A 23,840-nucleotide genomic window follows, 5' to 3' on the forward strand; every position below is an offset into this window, starting at 1 on the left:
GTATATGTTAAAAACAATAGCACTTGCGACGGAGCTGGGCTGCATTCATGCATCCAGTAGATAGTGCTGTAGCACTTCTCTTACAGAGGCGAGGGCCCATGACCTGGAAATGGGTTTCGGAAGGCTAGGTGTCATCACGTTAGGCAATTATCACGCGTTACATATGCACACAACAAATATCGATCTGACATGGGATGACCTCTACAGGTCAAAGTTTGTCATGCCCCGTGTAATATGGAAGCCCCCATGAGTCCCATATTACAGTCACCAGGAAATAATGCATTGCGGCAGAAACTGGTCATAACCGGATATTGATACAATTGGGTATTATTCGATCAAGCAAATGGCACCACTCAACTCGACACCACATCTCCTTTCTAAAGATGTGTGTTTCAAAATTGTTTGCGTGAAGTCATCACGTCACCGGACATGACCTGTACTGCAGGTTAGCTGTCTTTTTTTAGTTTAGCTGTTTAGGTGTCTTAACTTTTTCAGCTTAAGGTTTTGACTACGTGGTGCGCACATTCGAATAAAGCAGACTGATATCGGTTGTAGTACATTAGTTTGCCTTGCTAAGCTATCATCACGCATTACATACGCACACAACAAATATCGATCTGACATGCGGTGACCTACGGAGGTCAACATTTTTTATGCACCGTGAAAAGCAGAGGCATATCCTCCCCCCCCCCCCCCTATCTAGGCTCTGCTACGTTTGTAGCGTTTTGAAAGAAAATGAAACGGCTCAAGATTTTTAGATCGTTGGGTCCCATGTTAAAATGACCAGAAAATAATGCATTGCGACAGAAACTGATCATATCCAATCATTTGTGTGCATAAGTTTTGGGCTAGGCATCATCCGACGAAGCAGATGGCACCAATGAACTCGGCATTACATTTCCTTCCTGGGGATGTATCATTGTCATTGCTTGCATGAGATGCAGCTCGTGATCTGACATGACTTGTACCTCAGTTCAGGTGCTTAGCTTTTTTCCCACCTCATAGCTCCGACTTAATCTGTATTTCAGCAGACCAAACGGTTTTCAACACATGACGTAGCCTGGGTTAGCAATCATCACGCGGTTATGTGTTTGTAGACACACACACTCACACACACACACACACACACACACACACGCACACACACACACACACACACACACACACACACACACACACACACACCACACACACACACACACACACCACACACACACACACACACACACACACACACACACACACACACACACACACCACACACACACACACACACACACACACACACACACACACACACACACACACACACCTTTGTGACGTCCATAGGGGTATATATATATATATATATATATATATATATATATATATATATATGTGGATTCAATGAACCAAATACCGCTGGTGCTAATCTGTAAAGATATCTGAGCAATTGGAGTGCGTCAGAGCGGCATGACAGTTGGTAGACAAACCTCGCACTTTTGTAACGTCCGTAGGCGTATGAACGTTTCAAAAAGTGGGGGAGGGGCTAAGCTCAGGGCATACTTCAGGAACTTTTTCTGGAAAACAAGCCGGATGAACGGGTGGGGTGGGGTGGGGGTGGGGGGTAGAGATGGAGGTTTTCGCTCTTTATTCAAACGTAATGACTGCTATTCTAGGTATGCATTTAGAGCTGTTTCTCACCGGTGCACACTCTTGCCCATCCGCTTCATCTATGCCATTCGGAAAATAAGGCTATCCAGCCTCCCAAGATTATTCATCCATTTCAACGTTGTCTTTCCTGGGGAGCCGAAATTCCACGAGCGGGTAGGCATTTTGGGCCATTGAGGAGGCATCTGTCGTCACATGGTAGATGCCAAAATATGGCCTGAACATAGGCTGGTGAGAGTTTTGGAAGTGAATCGATAGCTCACAGTGCAACAGATTTTGCATGCGCCCTCCTTTCGCTGGCTGCTTTTCAAGAGATAAGACTTGTCACATTTTAGGCGTAAACAAATTTAGAAGCTTGAAACTGCCAAAAATCACGTGATAAAAGTCATAGAACTGGAGAATCTCCTTTGAAAACCAAGCTACAAAATAGAGGCCCTTCTGTCATATATTCCTTGTCCGAGCCCTGCTCCCATCCGCCGTCGGAGGCAGCTGTCCTGGTCCGGCTGTCTCCGAATGACTGACGGCGAACTGATGGTATGACTGCTTTGTTGCACATTTCTGAATCAGCATTGCTACTAACTGGGATGTAAAACATGTATTGCGACACTTGCAACAGTACCTTTTTCCTAATTATCTTCCCTCACAACACATCGCAACAGACAAATGCCGCGGGGAAACTGCCTACTTTAGGTATGAAACGGCCCAACGGCCATTTAATTACCCGCCCAACGTAGATAACTTGATCTGCTTGTGTGTGTGTAGGCAAGGGGTAACCAAAGCCTTGCCAAGAGGAATACAGGGTTGACAAAAAAACGTTTATGGTGATCCCTCCACAAAAATACACCGAACATGGTTTACTTGTTAACAAGGGATACGGTTTTCTTCGTTTCATTGTTGTTTGTACGTGGTAACCGGAACAGAAACCAGAGGCTACCGTGAAATAAATTATGTTTACATTTTGAACACACGCCCGGGTGGCCGGCTAGATACCCTTCGCTCAGGTAGGGGTCAGTTTCGCATCCCTGAGATCTCAGGAACTAAGAGAGCTAGAGACACCAATTGGCCTGTACGTGAACTCACTTAGGTCAAAATTTGGGGTCCCTAGGCCATGACTTTTGAATAGAATAAGGTCAAACAAGGTCAAATTCCAGGTTGGTCTCCAAAGGGCTTCCATAACCTAGATAACTGTCTCTAAGCAAAACTTCACATGCTCAGTTAAGGTCAGTGAAGTTGTCTGACCTTTTGAAGGTCATGGTGACCAAAATCATACAAGACGGTTCTGAGTTTTGCATTGGAGTAAGCGAGAAATACTACGTTAGGTGGTATTTTTCTTTTTTTAAAAATGTTGACCTAGTTCATTTTAGGTCAATGACCTATTCTGACCTGTAAGAAGTCCATGGAAAATGTATAATGTGTTTCCTGCAATCGATAGATTCGAAATGAGCACCAGAGACTATCCTATACAGCAAGCCCTAAAGTAATAGAACAGGTTGGTTTTGACCTTGGTCTGACCTTTATATCTGACCTTAGGTCAACGTAATTTGTTCATGAAATATGTGTGTTGCCTAAGAAAGCATCTCAGAGATGTATGGCTTCGTCTAACATTCCATTGTTGCATCAGATTGAACGACTCCCTAGAAGTCGACTTCGCTGAAACCATGGCCTGATTTTGGCCTGCCATAGGTCAGCGGCCTTGTAAGTAAATCTCAGCTTTTGATGCCAAGCGATCCACTATTCAATCGTCTACAGCTGTGCAATATATGGCGTGGCTGCGTGGCCGTTCGGAAACAATTCTGAAAAACCTTCGGGGGCGAGTCAGTTTGACCCCCCACCCGAGCGCGTGTTAAGGTTAATAAAATGCAGAAATCAGGCGTTTAACGACCGTATAGAATACATCACTGGTGTCCTTAATTTGCAATGGCTTAGTGGACCCCTTCTAAACCGATAGAACTCAGAAGCTTTTCCATAATGTTTTATCTGCGCTCTACAGACATTGAGGACATCGCGAAGGTAGATTGTAGATCGATATGTTTTGTCAAAATTTGAGGGTGAAAATTTCGCTTGCAGATCGAGTGGTCAGCAATGTGTATTAACATCGGCAAACCATGTTGGTCTGGAAATGTAAAATATTTAGTCAGAAGCGATCAATGATACAACTTAAAGAACGTGTTTTTTAGCATGCGTGCTCGCAAATCTTAGCAACAAAAACCTCGACACCAGGCGTTGCAGTCTCCGTGGTCCGCAGAGCGTTGGCTCAGTGGTTGACTTTTCGTCATGGTCCACCGGTGGACGAAAATGATAACGATTCTGAAATAATTACCTGCAGGCACTTGAATTGGTTACTAATAAAGGCTATGTGACATAATTTTGAGCATGCGTACTAGCAAATCTTGTTTTAAAAAAACCTCGACGCCATGCGTTGCAGTCTCCGTAGGCCTCGCAGCGTCGGCTGAACACCTGATATTGAGCCCTGGCCAACGGATGGACGAAAATGAAGACGAGTCTAAAAAAAGTACCTTTGAACGCTTCAGGACGTCAAATGTTACATGCTCAAAGCAGTCTGGGCGCAGGTTTCACGTGTGCGATTTTTAGACTGATGATAAGAGCAAATTGGCCCGTAAAACTCCGCGCAGTGGTGCTGGAATCTGGTGGTGGAACTGGAAGAGTAAAGGTAGATTCTCTATTTTTCGTGTTTCTGTAACAACTAATCTGCCCAGAAGACAGATTACTACGGCGTCTGCCGTCTGGTGACACTTGCTGTGGTTAACGCTGTTCGGTTTTACGGAAGCTGCAACCCGGACGATCGCTGTTCTTGCTCTCTAGGTTGCGGGCGGGCATGTTCAAACCTTTTGATGCACTTTTTCACTTATCCATTCTGGAAAAAAATGAACGGTCTCAGGCAAACATGAGATGGCCTTGTTGTTTTTTTTAAAAATCATTTCGACCTACTCTATTCAATAATAATGAGACCACTATACTCACAATAATAAGGCCCATTATTTCCTTCCGGGCAAGGGGCCCCTTGAGTAGAACACCAAGGGCACATAGCCGGTTCCGGTCAAAAGCTGAAGGGGCTACTCCCGTCCCATCGCGGAGCGTCTTCTGGCTGTCATTCTAGCGACACGGGGCGGGATCTCCTGGTGGATCAGGGGGCCATTGGAAGGATTATCATATCACATTGTCCCCTCCCTGACAAGGGAAGCCTTCTGACCCACTCAGTTGGCCCCGGATCAGCACAGGAACCCTCATTGACGTAAAAACACCCCTGATCGCCAAAGGTGGTCCAATAATTGTCACACAGGTTCCAGTTCCGTGTTGTTCTGTTTTCTTCAGAGATATTGAGGAATCCCTGAGCGTAGACTTGTAGATCAAACGGGGTCTTAAGCTTGCATTAACATGGCTAATCTGTATTCGTCTTAAAATGTTCAGGATTCAGCCAGAATTGATTACTGATAAAAACTATATAATACGGATTTGAACATACGCGCTCGCAAGTCATAGCAACAACGGCCTAAACGCCCGGCGTTGCAGTCTCCATAGGCCGCGTGGCGTCGGCCTGCGGTTATGACATTTAGTGGTTGCCAATAAGTCAACGAAAAAGGCGACGTATCTTGAAAAAGATGGCTAGTGAGCTACGTAAATGGGCATGTATATTTAAATGTGGTGCAAAATTAAGCTAAACACAACCTTAATCTGAAAGGTGGGGGGCCGGTTAACACTGCTGGCCCTCCACATTGAAAAGTGGGGGCCATGGCCTCCCTGGCCCCCCTGTTCCTACGCCCATGGTGGACAGCCCGAATGCAAAAATAAATCAAAAGAACCGTGTTTAAAGCTAATGAAAGGTTGTTGATCTTTTAAAAATAAGGTAAAAAAGAAAAGGGTACTGATCGAAGGCTCGAATATTTGCGTTTTCGGGGGGGGGGGGAAGGAATAGGCAACATACGAAAGGCGCTATGTGCAGAATAAAAATTTCATGAGATATCAGATAATAAGACTGGGTGCGAAACCATGCAAGGCTGAAACGCTGACCTATGACCCGTGTCAAGAGGTCACCTTTTCCACATCGACCTAGGTGAATATTCCTTGTTCAAGTTTCGTTGTACGAGCCTTGGTGATCCCGAAAGCGTAGCCTTTGATAATACTTCATGCATCATCTTGGGTCATACGACGCCAAAAACATACCAATGACAACTCGAGCTACGAAGACCCATCGGTGCATATCTCTTAATCCCGTAAGTCAGAGGACATTGATTTTATGCCAAGGTGGATTGTACTCATTAGGCAACACCTGGCACCAATATTCGGTACCATTTGAAACATGACCGTGCTAGATGGGCGCCCTGCTGGTGCTGCGCTGGGTGAGAACACACCAGCTAGCAGGCAATCGCTAGTGAGGGAAGCAGCACATGCCAATCAACGGCCTCATTGCTGAGCGCTGGAATGTGATATTTGTTTTACTGGGTGCTCATGCTAACATGCAATAGGACATTGTCCTAACAAAACTGATTCCCCAAGCATCTAGCTTGCTCGCGCGTTACTACACGCTTATTTTAACACCACTGCTTTTTGCCACGCTCATGGTGCAGAAAACTGCGCATTCGTAGGGGCCAGATTCAGGACCGCTTCTCGCCCCAGCTCGGCATCCCGTCCGACTTCCCTCGCGCCGCACGCTCCTGTCGCGGGCCGGCGGCGACTGCCCTTTGACCGGCGTCTCGCCCCAGGGCCACGGCCGGCGGTCAGCCGCGGCTGGCACGAAGCGCGCAGAGCGCTTCGGTCCGGCAGCCGGCCGACAACGCGTGCTGCTGCTGGCGAGTGGCATCCGTCTGCGCCTCCGGGGCCGTGCGCCGGTGGATCCTCTGTCGGCTTAGCAGCGCCCGCCATGACCCTCAGCAGGCGGCGACAGGTGAGTCGGAATGAACGGCCCCGGATGTGCGCCGTAGTAGGGGACAAACAAAAACGGCACCACCCGTCCGTTGACAGCTCGGGCCCATTCTCCGCAGAATTTACAGCGTCGGACGTTCGCCCGCGGAAGCCTGATTGCCACGATCCCTTTACAAACGCGCTGTCGGTTTCTAATTGTTGCCATCCACGGAGCACTTTTATAACGAAACACGCACGACTATATGACTACAATGGCGATGCAAAACAGAGTGCAGAAAATGATATTGCGTGTGCCGGTCAGTTGGAAACGGCGGCCCCCATGCTGGACGGAGGGAGGGAGCGAGGGGGGGGGGACACGGAGGAGTTTGCTCAATCTACGAGAAACAAGTCATCTAGAGACTGCCTTTCTCCAGCCTGTTGGTCGGGCTGCCATACCCCCCCCCCCCCCCAGCCATCAGGCCGGGGCGACCACTGGTGTGGCGCCAGCCGGGACGACACGGCAGTGTCCGGCGCTGTTGACAGGCGGCGACCCTGCTGTGGCTGCCGCTGCTGGCGGCCGCGACTGCCGCCCAGCAGGACCAGCAGACCTCCGGCTGGCTGGTGAGCCACGACGGGCCGCTCGCCGAGGAGATGACGCCGCTCGGTGTGCCCATGCCCAGGTTCCGGCCGCCAGGTACAGCACAGACGGCCGCCGCACCAGCTGGCCAGTCTACGGGCTGGAGGATATTTGGAGAAGTGAAGCGTCACGATGTCCGGGAAATTATCAACATATCTAGTGACTTTTTAGCGACAATTTCAGATTTCGCTCGGAAATGCGAAAAGTGGTCATTTATGGCACGAGAACACCGAATCTGAAGTCATATTTCGCAATATTACCTAACGTTCAAGGTCAAATTCAAGATTAGATAAAGATCTCCGTCCCGCCCAAAAGTTACCGGCCGACCGATTTCGGATTTTTTAGATCAGTTTTTTTTTCTCATTGCATGAACTTGAATATTGTATTATACTTAACTAGGGCCCTGTGGTGTGGCGCCAGCCGGGACGACACGGCAGTGTCCGGCGCTGTGGTGTGGTGCCCAAGCGGGCAGGGGAGCTGCGTTGGCGCCAGCGCAGTCCTCCGAGCAGTAGCGCGCGCTCTACCAGTCGTGGACACTGCTGGCGGACCAGCGCCCCCGGCGTGCCCTGTTCAACACGGGATGTACGGACACCCTGGTTCGCAGTGAGCTGCTACCGCACGTGGCGCCCGTGCGCGGTCAAGATGCGAACGGTGAACGATGGAATGTTGCGGCTGCGTGGGCACCGCCCAGGTGACGTTCGACTAGAGGCAAGCGAGTAATGCTCGCGAAGCTGGTGGTCCCAGATCGTCCATTGGGGTTGGACGTGCTGATCGGCATGTCCGGCATCACCGCGTTAGGAGGCATCAGTGTTCGGTCTCCCGACTGACGTGCAGCTGGGTGCGGGCAACGCAGGAGGCGCCGGAGTCGGCCAGTGACGAGCCGGCATGCGGCGTGGCGGCGCCGGGCAGCGGCACGCGAAGCTCACTGGCGTTGGAAAGCGGCGGATTTCACGGCTCGGTTCGACGGCGCTCACTGGAGTGTGGCGTGGAAGTGGGCGCATGGACGTGGTCTCGAACGTCTGGGGAAACGACGTGAGTGAATACGCTGTGCCGGCTGAAGCACGAGAGACCTACGACCGCGAGTTGGCTGAGTGAATGACGAACGGATGGCTCCGGCCCTATGACGAGCAAGAGGACGGGCCGGCTCGGGGCCTGATTCCCTTGATGGCAGTTCAACAGCCGCACAAGAGGAAGGTCAGGCCGGTGTTGGACTACTGCGAACTCAACCGGCATGTGACCGCGCCCACCGCGGACGCTGACGTGTGCGCCGAGCAGTTGCGCCACTGGCGCCAGCGTGGTGCCCGGTTGGCCGTGGTCGCCCTGAGAAAAGCGTGCTTGCAGCTGCGTCTGGAGCGCCGAAAGTGCTGATGCTGATCAGACGCAGGATTGCCCTCATGCGACAGTTGGTCGACGAGTTCCAGCTCTCGGTGACCCTCCAGCTGATGCGGTCACAAGACAATCCTGCCGACGCGCTCACCCGAGTTCCCAGACCTGGCTGCGAGCCGAGCCCCGAGATGCGACTTCAGCCGCAGCAGCCGCCACGCCAAAATGTTTCACGGCACCCTCGCGAGATGCGACTTCGGTGTCCGCAACTGTCGGGCCGGAAGAAGAGTTGCGGTGCCCCGGTGGACCAAGAAGCCGTTCACGAGCTAATGGCAAGCGACGTTCGTGTCCGGATTAAAGCATACACGAACGGACGTGGCACCAGGGGATCCGCCGGTCCCTGTGGTACGCCAGGCGGGACCTCGGCGGACACGTGGCACGGGCCGACGTGCGAGCCGTCGTCAGCCAGTGCGATGTGTACCGTTCCATTGACCCGGCGCCGACTCGCTGGCTGTCCGGCTCACTCGGCGTCCCGACAACATGGACCCGACTCGCGATCGACGTGACCCATTGCCAAGGTCGCCTCTACCTCACGATCGTAGACTGCGGGCCGTCCCGGTGCAGCATTTGGAGCGCACTGCGACGGTCCGACGCTGCGGAAGTAACGGATCATCTGCATCGAGGGTTCCTAGAACGTGGCGCCCCGGCTGAGCTTTTGCTGGTCAATGCCACTGAATTTCGGAGCCGGCGAATGGCTGTATTCGCCGCGAAGTGGGGGTTTCGGCTGTGATTTCGCGCGGCGCACGAGGCCGGCGGCAACGAAATCGTGGAGCGCCACCACCGAACTATAAATGTGATGGTCGCCCGCAACGGTGCTCAGTCAGTGAAGCGGTGCATCGGCATAATGCGACTCCGCGGGACGGCGCTAACTCGCTAAGCACGCCGATGGCGCGGGTATTTCGCGCAGGCGGTGCTGACCTGCCGAATACCCAGCGCGCTGCCGAACCCGCGCCGCCGCTGATGCAGGAACCCGTCTCATCGTCATTTCGCGTCGGCGATGCGGTGTGGATGCGGCGCCGGGGGCCCGCCACGCGGTATACCGATGTGTCGCGCCAGGGCGTAGTTACGCGGGTCGTGTCGGACCAGGTGGTTGAGGCCGACGGCACGCCCTGGCACGTGCGGTGCCTGCGGCGCCGGAACCCGCAGAAAGGCTCGGACGGGAGCCGAATGCCCGGTGCGGGTGAGGAGTTTGGGGACGACACAGGCACGCTGCCGATGACGAACATTCTATCGAATCATGATCACACGGGGGGGGGGGGCGGTTCAGATCCGCCTGCCGCTGCCACCGAGCCCGTCATTCGCGTAACCTGCTGAGTGTCCATTGCTAACGTGGAACGATCGCGCTGAAGTGTCGAGCGGCAGTACGAATTCTCAATCACTGTGCTGTGGTGAGCATGAATTGGATGAGTGCGGCGTGCGGAAACATGACTTGTTCGTGTTCAGCAACGGTGCGGCGCTACCACCGCCTCGGTCGGATCCTCCACAAGGAGAGAGGGTCACAAGAACCGCTGAGGAGCGGTTCGCGCTCGCCGGCAACCAGCCGAGTTGTACGGCTTCAGTGCCCCTACCGATCTCATTGACGATTATGAGTGGTTGTACATTGGTAGAGTGGCATGATTGCTTGCGATCAGGTGGAAGTGTGGTGTGATTGTGCGGGTGTGCGCCCTCGCCCTCGCTGTCTTCCGAGCTCTGCATCTGGCTGGGTGCCGGGGGGCGTCGCCTGACCACGGGTCTCCCGATCCGCCGGGGGTGAAGGGTCGACCGCTGAGGCGGCGGCAGGGACCCGGCGCTCGCATGCGCCAGTCGGTTTTTGGACGGGTCCGGGCGAATACACGCTATGTTCTCTTACGCGCTCGTAAAATGTGACCTGGAAAGGTCGGAATTCTGACGGATGCTAGTTCCCTGCGCCGGTGAATAGTCTAACGCTGAAAAGTCCGAAATCAGCAGGCAACGTTTGGATGATGTGGGGCTTTGTCATTTGAACTAGAATATGACCTTAAATGACAGTAAAATTAATAATTTGGCCTCGGAGATAGGGTGATGTAAAATAGACGTCAGATGCGGTATTCTTGTGCCGTGATTGATCATATGACGTTTTTTTCAGGGAGGTTCAAATTCGCTGCTACATAACGTTGCGTCGCATTCTTTTCAACTATTGTAACCATGACTGCTCAAAAGCAGCACTTCGTCAGCGCGTTTTTCGATTGTCCTGCACTGGCGAAGGTTCTGGTCGGTCTCCTTACGTGGTTATTGGCGATCAAAAATATTATTAGTTGCCAAATTATGTAAGTATTGGTAAAATTTTTTAAAATCATTGCATTTAATATCTTGGCACAAATCATTTCGCGTCTAACACAAACTTGTGTGGTATTCCTATTGATGCTAACGCGGATCACTCTATCAGACCGCGCCGTGCCGTAGTGCACCCGTGTCGTGACCTATGCCGTCTGACCTATGCCGACCTATGCCGTCTGACGCAGGGTACGCTCCGCCCACGCTGCGCTGTCCGGTCGGCTGGCAGTGGGATGGCCGCCGCTGTGGAGGTCAGTTTCGCACCAGCTTGGGTCCAATAGTAACGTCTGAGCTGACCAGCACACAGTTCAGCTCAGGTGATGCTCCATTCGGCACAAAATGGGAAATGCGTCCTCCTGTGCTTGCCTTTACCGAGATGACATGTACCTGCACTGAAATGACACATAGCGACGTAGAAGCATAGAGCACGTATGCATGTTTACAAGGACACGCACCCCGGTCGGCTCACCCGCTTCACCATTTCGGCCACGCGTGCCTTTCCAGATGTCAATGAGTGCCGGCTGGAGCGAAACGAGTGCCGCAGCGAGCGCGTGCTCTGCATGAACACGTTCGGCAGCTACCGGTGTATGTGTCGGCACGGTTACATCGGAGACTACTACACCGTCGGCTGCAAAACAGGTTAGTGCCGCGGCCACCCACCGGCCCAAGCTCGGGTTGGTCGGCCGGTGCCAAGTGAACGAATGCTTGCTTTCTGATGAGACATCTTTGTGCCCGACTGCAGCCGCGCAATTTCCGAAATCTTCGTGTTTCTCAAATCAGGAGTGATGCCGTCCAGGCGGGGATTAATCGTCACAAGACGCGGCTTCAGTTGGCGAAACGCGGAACAGCCGGCGTTCCCTGCAACTCTCTATCTCTGCGACACCAGAAGCCTACAGAGGCGACAGGCAGAACTGTTGGGCCCAATGAAGCGCTAGTTTTGGGCGGCCGGCCCTGACTGAGCATTGTCTGACGCGCCCGCGAGATCACGTCTGCGTATCTGATCTGCCGTTCCGCCCGCTCCCTTTCAGAGGAAGAGTACTGTGCGACGAGGTTCCGCGCGGCTGAGACCCGGGCTGAACCCTAAACGGCCGCACCAGCTGCCGCCGCTAGCAGGAGCGGCAGCAGGAGCTGGAGCCCTGATTGGACCGCGACCGACCTCGGCGCGAGGTAGAAGCTCTCCCCCCGACACCGGTGCTCGAGCGGCTGAGGTGGTGCGCGCGGCCAAACAAATACAGCTCTCTGCGAACGTCTGGCGTGTGTGATTCTGGTGGCCGGACTGACGAGGCTGTGGGCAGCGGGGCCCGTCAGGACGCCCGCGAACGTGCCCACCCCGGCACCGCCCGAGCACACAGACTCGCGCCGCCCCCTGTCTCGCCGGCGGCTGCAGGCGTGGCGACACATGACGAGCTGAGCGGGAGACGCGCCCATCATCGTTCGCTTGTGACCTGTCAGGCGCCGCGTGGTCACATTAAGCAGCTGGCCAGGTCAGACGCCGAACCGTCGGACGTCTGTGGCGGCTGGACAGTCACTGGCACGTGCAGACAGCTCGCAGAAAGGTGTAATCCTCCGTTCTGGCCGATATTTTGGCACGCTTTGATAGACGCGCATGAGACGGACAAATTGGAGTTGCCACAACTTGCGTCCCACACCCTGCCACATGTTCCATCCCCTCGCCTGCCTTCATGCGCCGCAGAATGCCCTCCGCTCCCCGTTTCACCGAGCGGCAGGAATGGGCAGTCACCAGTGCAGTGGCCACCTCGGCTCACGTACCCGTCACGGGGCTACCATGCCCGCCTGTGCTGCTGGCCGCCGCCTGGGCGTCTTCGCTGCCGACCGCGCGCCGCCTGCACAGGCCGGTCTCGCAGCACATGTATATTCCACTACATAGCGGCAGGCTAACGCGGAGGGCCCCGGCACCGACCGGCAGTTACAAAACAACGGCGCCGACCGCTGGCGTCCGCGCGCCAACCGAGCTGAACGACGCAGGCCTAAGTAGACACCGCGCGGGCAACACGAAACGAGGGCGGGATCTCTAAAAGAGCAGCTATCACATCGTAAGGAATGTCACGTTGAACGTGCCGGGAGAGGCACGAGACGACGCCGACGCGGCGGACCGCGCCACGCGGCGAGTCAAATCACATGCCAATCATAAAGCGCTCCAATTGTGACCGTAACTGAATCGTCGACCGTTGCAGACGAGGGAAACATACATCGCTGACGCCCGCCGGGGTCGTGGAATCCCGTGAATTAGCTGCCCGTTGCGGAGCACCGCCGGCCAGACACGCGCCGCACTGCCGACTCGCACAGCACCCGTGCGAGCAGAGCAGCCGTCGACAGTATTGCCACAGACCTGAAGCTGATCCTCCGCAAAATCAACAAACCATGATAAAGCTATCGATAACAAAGAACATAAATAGACATAAATAGTTGCCTGCCCGAGCCGATTGGCGCGCCCGCCGCCGGGGCCGGCGTAATTTCCCCTCGGTACACACCCCAGGCGTATCGGCGCGGGCCAGCCGGGCCGCGGCCGTCCGTCAGCACCGGCCGGCGTGGTGACCGCCCGTCGCGCTCGTGCGTGGCGCAGTGCCCTCCGCCCGGGCGGCGGCGGCGGGCCGACGGCGCCATCTCTCGGTCGGCGCCGTCCCGGAGCCGACTCCACCGCAGTAGGCGCAGTAAGCGGCTCACAACTTCTTCAGCATGGGCAAGTTGAGGATGTCCGGGATCTCGATGTCCTCTAGCCGGATGTTGGAGGGGTTGAACGGGAACCGCACGGGGAAGGCGAACTTGGTGTCCATCAGCAGCCGCGCCTGCAACGAGCCCGTGACGTCAGCCGTGACGTCAGACGAGCGGGCGGCGGCCGGTGGGTGTGCCTACACACCAACAGTGCCACAGCCCGACACAGTGTCCTCAGGCCCGCCACTGAGACAGCGGCGCAATCAGCACCAATCTACCACAGGATGTCATCGCCCATAGACAGCTGGGAGCCGAAACCACTTTGTAAACCCACGTTTACATTGAAGACAAAACTGGGTGCACACGATATTTTCACTAGACTGGCGGGAGCATTTTCTCACAAAATACGAGTAGTCATCAACAATCTAGTAACACCGCAGTCAAGCACCCAACAGAACATTGCAACCTTGCATTCTATCTCCCCCTCCCACCACAACCCACTTCCCACTATCACATCTATCATCGCGACAGATGCAGCAGAGGTCACCACCAGCCGAGTGGAGGCGGTGGCGCCTGACGCAGCCCGCCACTGACCGAGCTGTCCGTGTCCGGCTCGCGGTGCTTCTGCAGATGGTCCTGAACCTTGCGAATGAAGCTGATCGGTACGCGCTCCTCGTATTCGTCCGGCGTGTACAGGTTCAGGATCTTGATGATCTGCGGCACCGGGAGGCCCGTTAGTGGGCTCAGCTGACGCCGACAGCCAATCCGCGCGCGGCCCAGGCCCCGGCCAGCGAGGGCCGTCACAGACCGTCCGTCTGTCGGCGCGACCCCACTCTCACGCTGAACACACCGCCAGCCGGCGGCGCGCGCCAGGCCGGGCCACGTCCGGCCCGTCAGAGCGGGTGTCGGCGGCGCGGCGGACCCGCCACCCACCTGGGGAGAGGTGAGCTTGTCGCACATGTCGCAAACACGCGACACGTCCTCCTCGGTTTTTGCGCGCCTGCAGCAGCTGCGACGCCTGAATGATGGGCTGCAGCGTGTCCATGACGCCCGTCTCCTGGTCCTGCTGCCGGCGGCGAGGGCGGGCCGTCAGCGGCGACCGGCCGCGTGGCGTCACACATCATGGGCTGCACGGCACCACCGAACGGCAAACGTTCGACCAGTGCCGACCAAGCATTGGCAACGGAAAAATCAGGACGTAATGCATGTGTGTCGCAATGCTTCAGCTCGTGATAGCCTCGTCGCAACATCCATCCCACTGGCGTTTTTCCCGGCGAATGGAGGCCAATAATGCGCTGAATAACAGGTACCCGGGCGGGGCCCGGGCAGGCTCAAGCCGCCCGGTTTAGGCTGTGCCCGGCGCCTAAAGGTGCCGCCCCCAAACCGTATATCGATTCCCCTGGCCGGAGGATTGACAGGGGTGGAAAATGCGACGTCACCAGTGAGACCACAGTCCTGCCCCTCGCCGTTGCGGCCGCCGGAGAGGGACGGCAGGGGTCACGCCTCACGTGGAGCCGGTTGTCCCTGCACCACTGCTCCAGGTGCGAGAGGTTGTAGCGGATCTGCATGCCCTTGGTCCAGTGGCACAGCTCCTTGCGCAGCAGCAGGTTGTTCAGCGAGTGCGCGCATATCGAGTAGAACAGCTGGAGAGAGGGACGGAGAAAAGTCAGCATCAGAGGCGTGCGGCGTCGGCAGGCCGACAGCCAGACGCTGCTCGACAGCCCGCTACTGAGCACGCGCCAGCTCAGCTATCCTCGCCATATGTCACATCACAGGCAGAAACACGGAACTTCCCAGTACTGAAGACAGCTGTGGGCATGTCAAACAGACGTTTCCACCTGCATACACGACCTTTTCCAGGTACCAAATACTCCTAGACTACACAGCGTCTGCTTAGAAACCAAGCCGATTGACACGCGCGAGTCACACGTAGACTGCATGACGAGGCATGCCGCAGTCCTCCCCAGCTGGACGCGGAAGCCGGACGTTCTGGGTTTGACTGCCTCCCGCCGGCCCGCACCGGTCCGTGGCCCAACGTGACGCCGTGTTCCGCCTGCAGCCGCCGCCTCCCCAATGAGCGCCGGGGCCCGGCCGCCGCGTGCAGTGGCGGCCCCCGCTGACCTGTTTGAAGACCTGCGCCGTGATCTCCGGGTCGACGCCGAGCTCGCAGAGCGTGCGGTAGATCTTGCGCAGGCTGGCCATCAGGGCGTCCAGGGCGTGCTCGCTGCTGACGGGGCTCTCCAGCTGGCGGGACGAGGAGCCGGCACGACCGCGGATACCGGCCGGCCGACCCGTCAGGCCGGCGATGGCCTCGTGCTCCAGCACGGCCGGCACCACCACCGGCTGCACGCGCTCCTCCAGCAGCTTGATCACCAGCTGCCGCACAGGATGGCGGGGTTAGTTCATCACCATCGTCTGCATGCGCTCTCCCAGCCGCCTGACCCCCTGCTGACGCGCACGGCGGCCAGGTAGGTTCAGAGGGCCTGGTCGGGTCCACGAGGTATAGTCACACGGCTGCGTCAGACGGGGGCAGCATACGTGACACATTCGCACGCCACTTTCGAGGGGTCAAGGCAAGCGCACCCGGCACATCCGCAGCGGGCCGAGCCGGGAGACCGGCGTACCTGGTATATCCGGCACATTCGCAGCGGGCCGAGCCGGGAGACCGGCGTACCTGGTATATCCACATTGCGACGTCGGAGAGCACCTGGCGGTACTCGGACAGGTCGAAGCTCTTCAGACACTGCTCGTTCTGCTTCTCAGTGTTCTCCGACTGGAACGCCTGGCACGCAACAAAACTGAACGTGAATGATGTGACAGATGGGCGGAATCGCGCTACCAACATTACGTCGGGAAAGCAATGCCTAAGTGTGCATACCTTTCATAAGGATCACGGTACAGGGTTACATTAATCCTCAGTAGACAAAACGCAACCACAGCCTTTATTAAATAACTGAACCGGCATTCGCACAGCATTAGTCCACGCGTCCAACGTTTGGATACTTGCCTCCCATGCTCAGATACCACTTCACTTCCACGTAAGCTTCACACATGCCATCAAGCGTCCCGTTCCGTCCCATCCCGTCCCGTCCCGTCCCGTCCCGTCCCGTCCCGTCCCGTCCCGTCCCGTCCCGTCCCGTCCCCGTCCCGTCCCGTCCCGTCCCGTCCCGTCCCGTCCCGTCCCGCTCACCACGTCGCCGCTGTACTGTTTGAGGTTGTGCAGCAGGCGGCACACGTTGGCCAGCCACATGACGAGCGAGTCGGCGTCGTCGCGTCGCTTCTTCACCACGCGCTTGACGCCGTTGATGGCGGCCGTCAGCAGGCGGCGCACCTTCTCGTCGTCGTTGACATGGTCCGTGTGTCGAATGCACATGAACAAGATGTAGGCGGGCAGGCCGGGCAGCAGGACGGCCGCCGTCTTCGGTCGCAGGTCTGGCGGACCGAGGGTGAATTCACCAGCCATCGCCAGCACGACAACATCGGCTGCGACATCGGTCACGGGTCACAGGTCGTCGAGACAGTCTCGGCAACAGTCGCGGTTACAGTCGCGGAAACACGTGACGGTCGCGACGACGGCCCAGCCGTGTGTCTGGCGAAGGAGCTCAACCCCCGAGTCACCGATCCTGAGCCCCGCTCCCAGTCACGGCCCGGCTCCGCTCCCAGTCGCGGCGACGGTGACCGCGACACTCATGCCGACAGGTCATGTCACAGTCACGGCAACCGTCACAGTCGCAGCACGTGAGCAGCAGGACTTATCGCCGAGCAGCTACGCCATAATTCATCCCCTAACAGACGACTGTCTTCCATCGAAAACACAATCTTCATATCGTTGCCAGACCTGGCACGGACAGTTCGGTACCACTGAACTCTTAAGCTCGGTAAACAACTATCCTAACATCTGAAAAGCTTGCGAGACGCGGTCCACACAACGAGGCACGCTCAAGAAAGAACCTGACTTCAACACACCACTCAAGCAAATAGGTCAAGTGAATATGTCAAGTGAGAGCATTCATAAGACCAACACGAAGTAAGTCCCGCCAGACCCACCACACCACAACGACCCAGGACACCGCCTCAGCACAGCGCCGCAGGCAACAGAGCCCTACAGAGCAGCCATGACCGGCCGACCAGCCGGCCGGCTGGTCAGTTGGCTGAGGCCGGCCACAGCAGCGCCGCAAGTGTGGCGAGTGGGATGCACAGCAGGGTGTCGGCACATGCACAGATGGACACTGCCCGGGAAAATAACTCTGGTCCTGCTTCAAGCACAACAGAGGCGCCACGCGTGATGTCTGCGGCAGCGAAACAGGCTTATACATAACAGTTCTCGGTAAGTGCCGAATACAGGTTAGGCAGATTCCACTGAATCATACCGAACTGTATAGCAGAACTAAAACATGGCATCTCCTCGAGTGCGGGAAAACTGCCCATAAGCAGCCGGCCCGGTGGACTGGGCGGACCGCTGAGCGTGGTGCCTCACCGAAGATGAGACTGCGGATGAGGGCCTCCTCGTCCTCCTTCTTGTACTCGAACATGCCGACGTAGTCGACGCTCTTGTGCCGGATGACGGGCATGGCGGGGCCCTCCTGCTGCGGCCCCTCCAGCAGCTCAGCACCGGGCTCGGCGCCTGTCGGCGGGCAGGGCGGCCGGTCAGAGCGTCCCACCCAGCCCACAAAGCGCGGCTCAGAACGGCACGACAGACAGATCACCGAACAGAACAGCACAGGTCACTCGTCGCCTGTCGACAGAACACATAGTCAGAAGAGAACAGGGCGCACTGTGGTGAGAGGGAGAGAAAGAGAGGAGTGAGTGAGTGAGTGAGTGAGGTCGAATGTGTGTGTGTGTGTTGTGTGTGTGTGTGGTGTGTGTGTGTGTGCGTGCGTGCGTGCGTGCGTGCGTGCGTGCGTGCGTGCGTGCGTGCGTGCGTGCGTTGCGTGCGTGCGTGCGTGCGTGCGTGCGTGCGTGCGTGCGTGCGTGCGTGCGTGCGTGCGTGCGTGCGTGCGTGCGGTGCGTGCGTGCGAGAGAGAGAGAGAGGAGAGAGAGAGAGAGAGAGAGAGAGAGAGAGAGAGAGAGAGGAGAGAGAGGAGAGAGAGGGAGAGAGGACGAGAGAGGAGAGAGAGGAGGAGAGAGAGAGAGAGAGAGAGAGGAGAGAGAGGAGAGAGAGGAGAGAGAGGAGGAGAGAGAGACGAGCAGAGAGGAGGAGAGAGAGACAGCAGGCGAGAGGAGAGAGAGGATGAAGAGAGAGAGCGAGAGAGAGAGAAGACAGCCGGCAGCTGACCGTGGACAGGACTGAACACAGCACAGGCCTGCAGTCACACAATAACGTCAGAGCGCAAAGTTGATCTCACCAGACCGCAGGCGCATGCGACGAGTATTCAGATGACAGCCCTCAGTCTCCCATCTGGTCCTCCAGCATTATCCGTCACGATACCAGGACAGAAATACAGCACACAACATGGAGGAGACACGCGGCATGGGACGACACCTTCTAACGTGCAGCGGCCATGCAGAAGCGGACGGGGGGTACCGGGGCCGGCCTCGGCTCGGGCTCGGGCTCGGGCTCGGGCTCGGGCTCAGGCTCGGGCTCGGGCTCGGGCTCGGGCTCCGGACTGGACTCGGGACACAGGGCTCCGAAGCAGCGGAGCGCAGGCGTGAGGTTACCGAGCCTGGACCGGGGTCGGACGGGGCGCCGGCCCATGACATGGCCACATCACGCCGCCCGCGGCGCGCCACTGCAGCACCACCGGCCTTCAATCAGCCGGCCGCAGCGCCAAAGCACGCAACGCTCGGCCGTGCTGTTGACTTTCGCCGCCATTCAACCCCGGTCATTCGTCAATGTGTCTATGACTAGGGGAAATTGTCCGTTACTTTGCAATAGCCTGAAGAATGGGGCCGCGCGCCGCTGAACTACGGCACATCCCGCCAACGCATAGTCCAATCAAGTCATTAGATCTGGGAAAATTAGAAGACTGCACGATCACATACATGCATGCGATTCCCGTTGCAAAGGATACGACTAGTTATATGATTAATGGGCTATCACAGAACGCAGAGTCACTTGAAATGTTTCGGAACGTTACAACCCTCCTATCCCTACCCTTAGACCACCGCAGCTTATCAAAATGGGTCAAGTACATGCTAATCCACCACGGTTCACTGCCTTCCTGAGACTGCAACGCGTTTGCATAGTACATGCTGCATTTATGCAACGATTCGGCCGTCCTGGTCCTCGGCTGCCGTGACCCCGTTTGACCTAACCATTGCCTTAAGGCAAGGTTTTCGCCACCTTGTCATGGCACTTGCAGGAAACACCATGGGCAGACTCCACCTCAACGCAGGTAGCATCACCGGCGTGTCGCCCAGGATAACAGGACATCTAACGACCGGAAGCAAGGTCGCCTGTAACCGGCCGACTCCGTCGAAAGCAGTCGGGGTCAGGTCAGCGGAAGTGCAGCGCCAGTGACCAGCCGTCTACCGAACCAGCGCCGAATGGTCGTGCTCGGGGAGCTCCGCAGGGCACCCTGTTTGCTGGCGGAGAGCTCGGGGGGGGGGGGGGGGGGGGAAGGGTTGCGTCGGAACGCACGGCGAATCACAAACCCCTGTTAACGACCGAGTCCCTCCCCTCCGGTGACACGCACCGCCTCGGCGCGGGGCCGCAGTCCGGCGACACGTCTCGGCGCGGGGCCGCAGCCCGACGACACGTCTCGGCGCGGGGCCGCAGTCCGGCGACACGTCTCGGCGCGGGGCCGCAGTCCGGCGACACGTCTCGGCGCGGGGCCGCAGTCCGGCGACACGTCTCGGCGCGGGGCCGCAGTCCGGCGACACGTCTCGGCGCGGGGCTCGCCCCCGACCTCCACCAGCCCGCGCGCCGCCCACCGCAGCCGAGCCCGCCACGAGCGTGAGACCGGCCAGCTCGAGCCGCGACTCGGCCGCCCGCCGGCGGCTCGGACGCGGCGCGGTACCGCCAGCGCCGCCGCCGATGACGGGGCGGGTTCGGGCGGCGCCGTGTGACCCCGCCGCCGGAGGTCAGGTCGCGGGTAACGGACCGCCACTTGGGACAGCCAGCCGCTGCCGGTGACGGCGGCAGGAACTCGGCCCGGCCGGGCCGCCGGACAGACGCTTCCGCCGGAGCCGGGGCCCGGCCGACACGGGCAGAGGCCTTCCACCCCGCCGCTGCCCGAAGCCGCGCTGCAGTACGGCCACGGCGGGCTCCGCGGCCAGGCCGAGCCAGCAGAACCTTAGCGCCGCCTCGATGCCCGGGAGGACAGACCGCGCACAGCAGGCAATAATTCGATCCTCTTCTTTGCAGCCCGCGCCGGGGTTTTAAAATGCGGGTTCCCTGACGGGCCCGCTGACCCACAGAACGTCTGATGCAGAGCACGCCACGGCGGCGACCAGAGAACGTCGAATGGCGGCCCATCGAGGGGAGGACTGTGTGCAGGGAGTCGTCCCAGGTCTGGCTGAAAACCCGTCCGCAGTCACACCGCGGCTGTGACTGGGATATCACCAGCAGCCGAGTCACACGGCCGGAAATACAACGGAAGCGGCACAAGCCAACACTGTCCAGCGCGCGCCGGCCGAGAACGGAGGCGTACCAGCGGGGTCGGAGAGGCGGGCAGCAAACCAGCAAACCCCCGGTCAGACGGCAGCGGTAGCAATTTGCGATGTTCGACCATCGCCACAAACACATCATATGGCACCAGCTAAGATTGCCGAAGCCTGTCCGTTCCCATGCCCGTGCCATAAGCCACGTTGCTGTTCAAATCATCTCACCGCCGACGGCGGATACTGGCGCCGCTGAGGAACTTGGTCGGAAGCCACTCGGAGCCCTGCGGCCAGAGGCCAGATGCCGCGCCCCAGTGTCAGTCAGCTCGCACGGAGAGAGGCTCGGGCGCGCGCCAGCCGAGGTTCAGCCATGGTCTCGCACAGATCGGGTTATGGACCAGCCTTGTCCTGGGCGCACCGGACTGACTGCCGCGTGACCGGCGCCTGACGCGCCCACTCCAGTCAGGCGGCGGCGGCAGTCCCGCCACCTCCACCTCGTGGCACGCGCCGTCTCACTTTGTCCCATGTTCTGGTCTATATACAACACAACGCATTAGTCTATAGGAAGGTCAGGATCTATACACTGTAAATCCCTGCCAGTATACCAGCCCCAGCCAGCAGCCACATAAGCAGCACGGCGGCCAGCCACTGATTGTCCCGACACTGAGCGTCAGTCCCACGGACGCCACGGCCACCTCCACCACACCAGCGGGCCACCGCATCAGAAGCGACCGGCGTCACTGCGTCGGGCCGGGGCCGAGCGACGCCGCGCCAACTGACTGTGCGACAGCTGCAGCAGCGGCAGCGGCAGCAGCCGGCCGACCGCGGCCACGCCCGACCGACGCCGACGGTCCAGCAGCGGCGGCGGAGGCGGCGGCTCCTGCAGTGCGCGACCCTCCAGCACCTCCAGCAGGCCCGGGTTGAGCAGGATCGGGTCCGGCCGGCCGGCGCCGGCAGCGGCGGCAGCGGCGGCAGCGGCCGGCGAGCGGGTCTGCTCCAGCGGCGGAGCGACCGACGGCCGCGGCGCGGGAGGCGGCGGCGTCTGCAGCACACTGACGGGAGGCGAGGCCGCTGCCTGCCACTGCCACCGGCTGAACAGGCTGGCCAGCCGCTCACGGAACGTGCCGACCGCCGGAGAGCCGTCCGCCGCGGCCGGAGAGCCGTCCGCCGCGGCAGGAGAGTCGGCCGCTGCGGCCGGAGATGCGACTTGCGCGGCCGCCAGAGACGACGGCGTCGCGCCGTCACCGTCGCCGTCGGCGGGGGTTGGGCGCCGAGAGCGGTGGCGGGGCAGCGTCACTCTCCGGGTCCAGCGGGTCGGCCGCAGCCACGCCCTGGTCATCCAGCTGCAGCACGGCCGGCGCGCCGGCGCCCAGGCCTAGCCATGAGCTGACCAGCTCGCCCAGCGCGCCCTCGTCGTCGCCGCCCAGGCGCTCCGACTCAGCCACCACCTCGGCCATGTCTGGGTCGGCCATGGCGCGGTCGAAGCCGAGCATGGTGGCCGCTGAGCGCTGCCCGCCGGCTGAGCAGCGCCGCCGGACCGGATGTCACCGCCGTTCGGTCACAGTCGCTGCCAGACCGAGCGACGGGCGGTCCCGCAGGCGGGCCGGGAGCCCCACGCCGCGTCTGTCGCCGCCGCCGTCCACGAAACACTCCCAGCCACGTCGCGACACAGCTCAGGTCGCCTTCTGTCGGCGCCGGCGGGGCGTCACGCTCGCCGCGCCGTCCGTCGTCGCGCGCTCCGGCAGCGTCGCACCTGCCTCGTCTCACGCACAGCAGCTCCGCTGCGGCAGCGGCGCCCCGGCCGCCGGCTATCGGCCGAGACCCGGCCCGATAACGCCAGCCCCGATAGCGGCCGGCCGGCGGCGGCAGACATCGGATGGGGCCGTCGCGGCCCGGCACGCAAGCCCAGCTCGTCACGAGCGTCCCGCCGAGCTGGCGTGGTCGTGTCGACCGCGAGTGGGGAGGGCGGCGCCGGTGGAAGCGCGAGTCGCAGCCAAGCGCGGCCGCGGACCGGCGCGTGGCGGTATCCGGTGCCTCTGGTGCGTTCTGCCCGCCGGCCTGCTCAAGGCGAGTGACGACCCCGCCGTGACACGGACCGGGAGCCGTCCGGTGACGCGGCGCCTGACAGCGGGAGCCGTCCGGTGACACAGCGCCTGACAGCGGGAGCCGTCCGGTGACGCAGCGCCTGACAGCGGGAGCCGTCCGGTGACACAGCGCCTGACAGCGGGAGCCGTCCGGTGACGCAGCGCCTGACAGCGGGAGCCGTCCGGTGACGCAGCGCCTGACACGGGAGGTCGCGCGGCGCGCAAGAAGCGCTGCCGGCCCAGCGCCGGCCGACACGCGGGGATGGGCCGGTGGGCGATATCATGCCGCCGAGAGGCCCCAATCGAACAACCCACCAGGCAGCTGAAGGTACAGCATGCGGACCAGCCGTCGATTGATGCTAACAGCCCGCTGATGGCTCTCAATGGCCAATAACAGACAGACACGCGATCATCCGCACGAACACGGAAACGTTAACAGCTCACGCATGTCCTGCGCGCCTGTCTGATTGCCTGCATGTCTCTGTCTGTCTCTGTCTCTTTTATGTCCTCATCTTCGCTTCTGTTCTCACATCCCTGTCTTTTTCTTTTTCTTGCCCGTCCTGTCCTCCCCTGCCCTGCCCTACCCTACCCTACCCTACCCTGCCCTGCCCTGCCCTGCCCTACCCTGCCCAGCCCAGCCCAGCCCAGCCCAGCCCAGCCCAGCCCAGCCCAGCCCAGCCCAGCCCAGCCCAGCCCAGCCCAGCCCAGCCCAGCCCAGC

General features: G+C 58.9%; 2 protein-coding genes across 2 annotated transcripts in view; one reads left to right on the forward strand and one right to left on the reverse strand.

Annotated features, from left to right (window-relative positions):
- The first annotated feature begins 6,443 nt into the window (after nt 1–6,443).
- On the forward strand, nt 6,444–12,063 carry LOC119090865 (nidogen-2). The gene is made up of 5 exons (XM_037213603.1): nt 6,444–6,553; nt 7,054–7,204; nt 11,011–11,073; nt 11,327–11,461; nt 11,851–12,063. The coding sequence occupies exons 1-5, from the start codon at nt 6,530–6,532 to the stop codon at nt 11,904–11,906; spliced, it is 429 nt and encodes a 142-aa protein (XP_037069498.1). The 5' UTR covers nt 6,444–6,529; the 3' UTR covers nt 11,907–12,063.
- Nucleotides 12,064–13,368: 1,305 nt separating this feature from the next.
- Nucleotides 13,369–23,840, reverse strand: part of LOC119090863 (unconventional myosin-Vb-like) — a 37,603-nt gene continuing 27,131 nt past the window's right edge. The window contains 9 exon segments of the mRNA XM_037213601.1: nt 13,369–13,629; nt 14,090–14,209; nt 14,429–14,488; nt 14,490–14,558; nt 15,004–15,138; nt 15,617–15,871; nt 16,170–16,277; nt 16,686–16,927; nt 17,973–18,119. Coding sequence (XP_037069496.1) covers nt 13,504–13,629; nt 14,090–14,209; nt 14,429–14,488; nt 14,490–14,558; nt 15,004–15,138; nt 15,617–15,871; nt 16,170–16,277; nt 16,686–16,927; nt 17,973–18,119 — 1,262 coding nt within the window. The 3' untranslated portion in view covers nt 13,369–13,503.

This window comes from Pollicipes pollicipes, unplaced genomic scaffold, assembly GCF_011947565.3.
Source record: "Pollicipes pollicipes isolate AB1234 unplaced genomic scaffold, Ppol_2.1 Scaffold_312;HRSCAF=349_pilon_pilon_pilon, whole genome shotgun sequence".
NCBI lineage: Eukaryota > Metazoa > Arthropoda > Thecostraca > Pollicipedomorpha > Pollicipedidae > Pollicipes > Pollicipes pollicipes.

Excerpts from the sequence above, each read along its gene's own strand:
- LOC119090865 (XM_037213603.1), top strand. The coding sequence starts at position 6,530 with ATGACCCTCAGCAGGCGGCGACAG. Across the intron at positions 6,554-7,053 it reads CCCTCAGCAGGCGGCGACAG|GCGGCGACCCTGCTGTGGCT; the intron begins GTGAGTCGGAAT and ends CGCTGTTGACAG. Across the intron at positions 7,205-11,010 it reads GCCCAGGTTCCGGCCGCCAG|GGTACGCTCCGCCCACGCTG; the intron begins GTACAGCACAGA and ends CGTCTGACGCAG.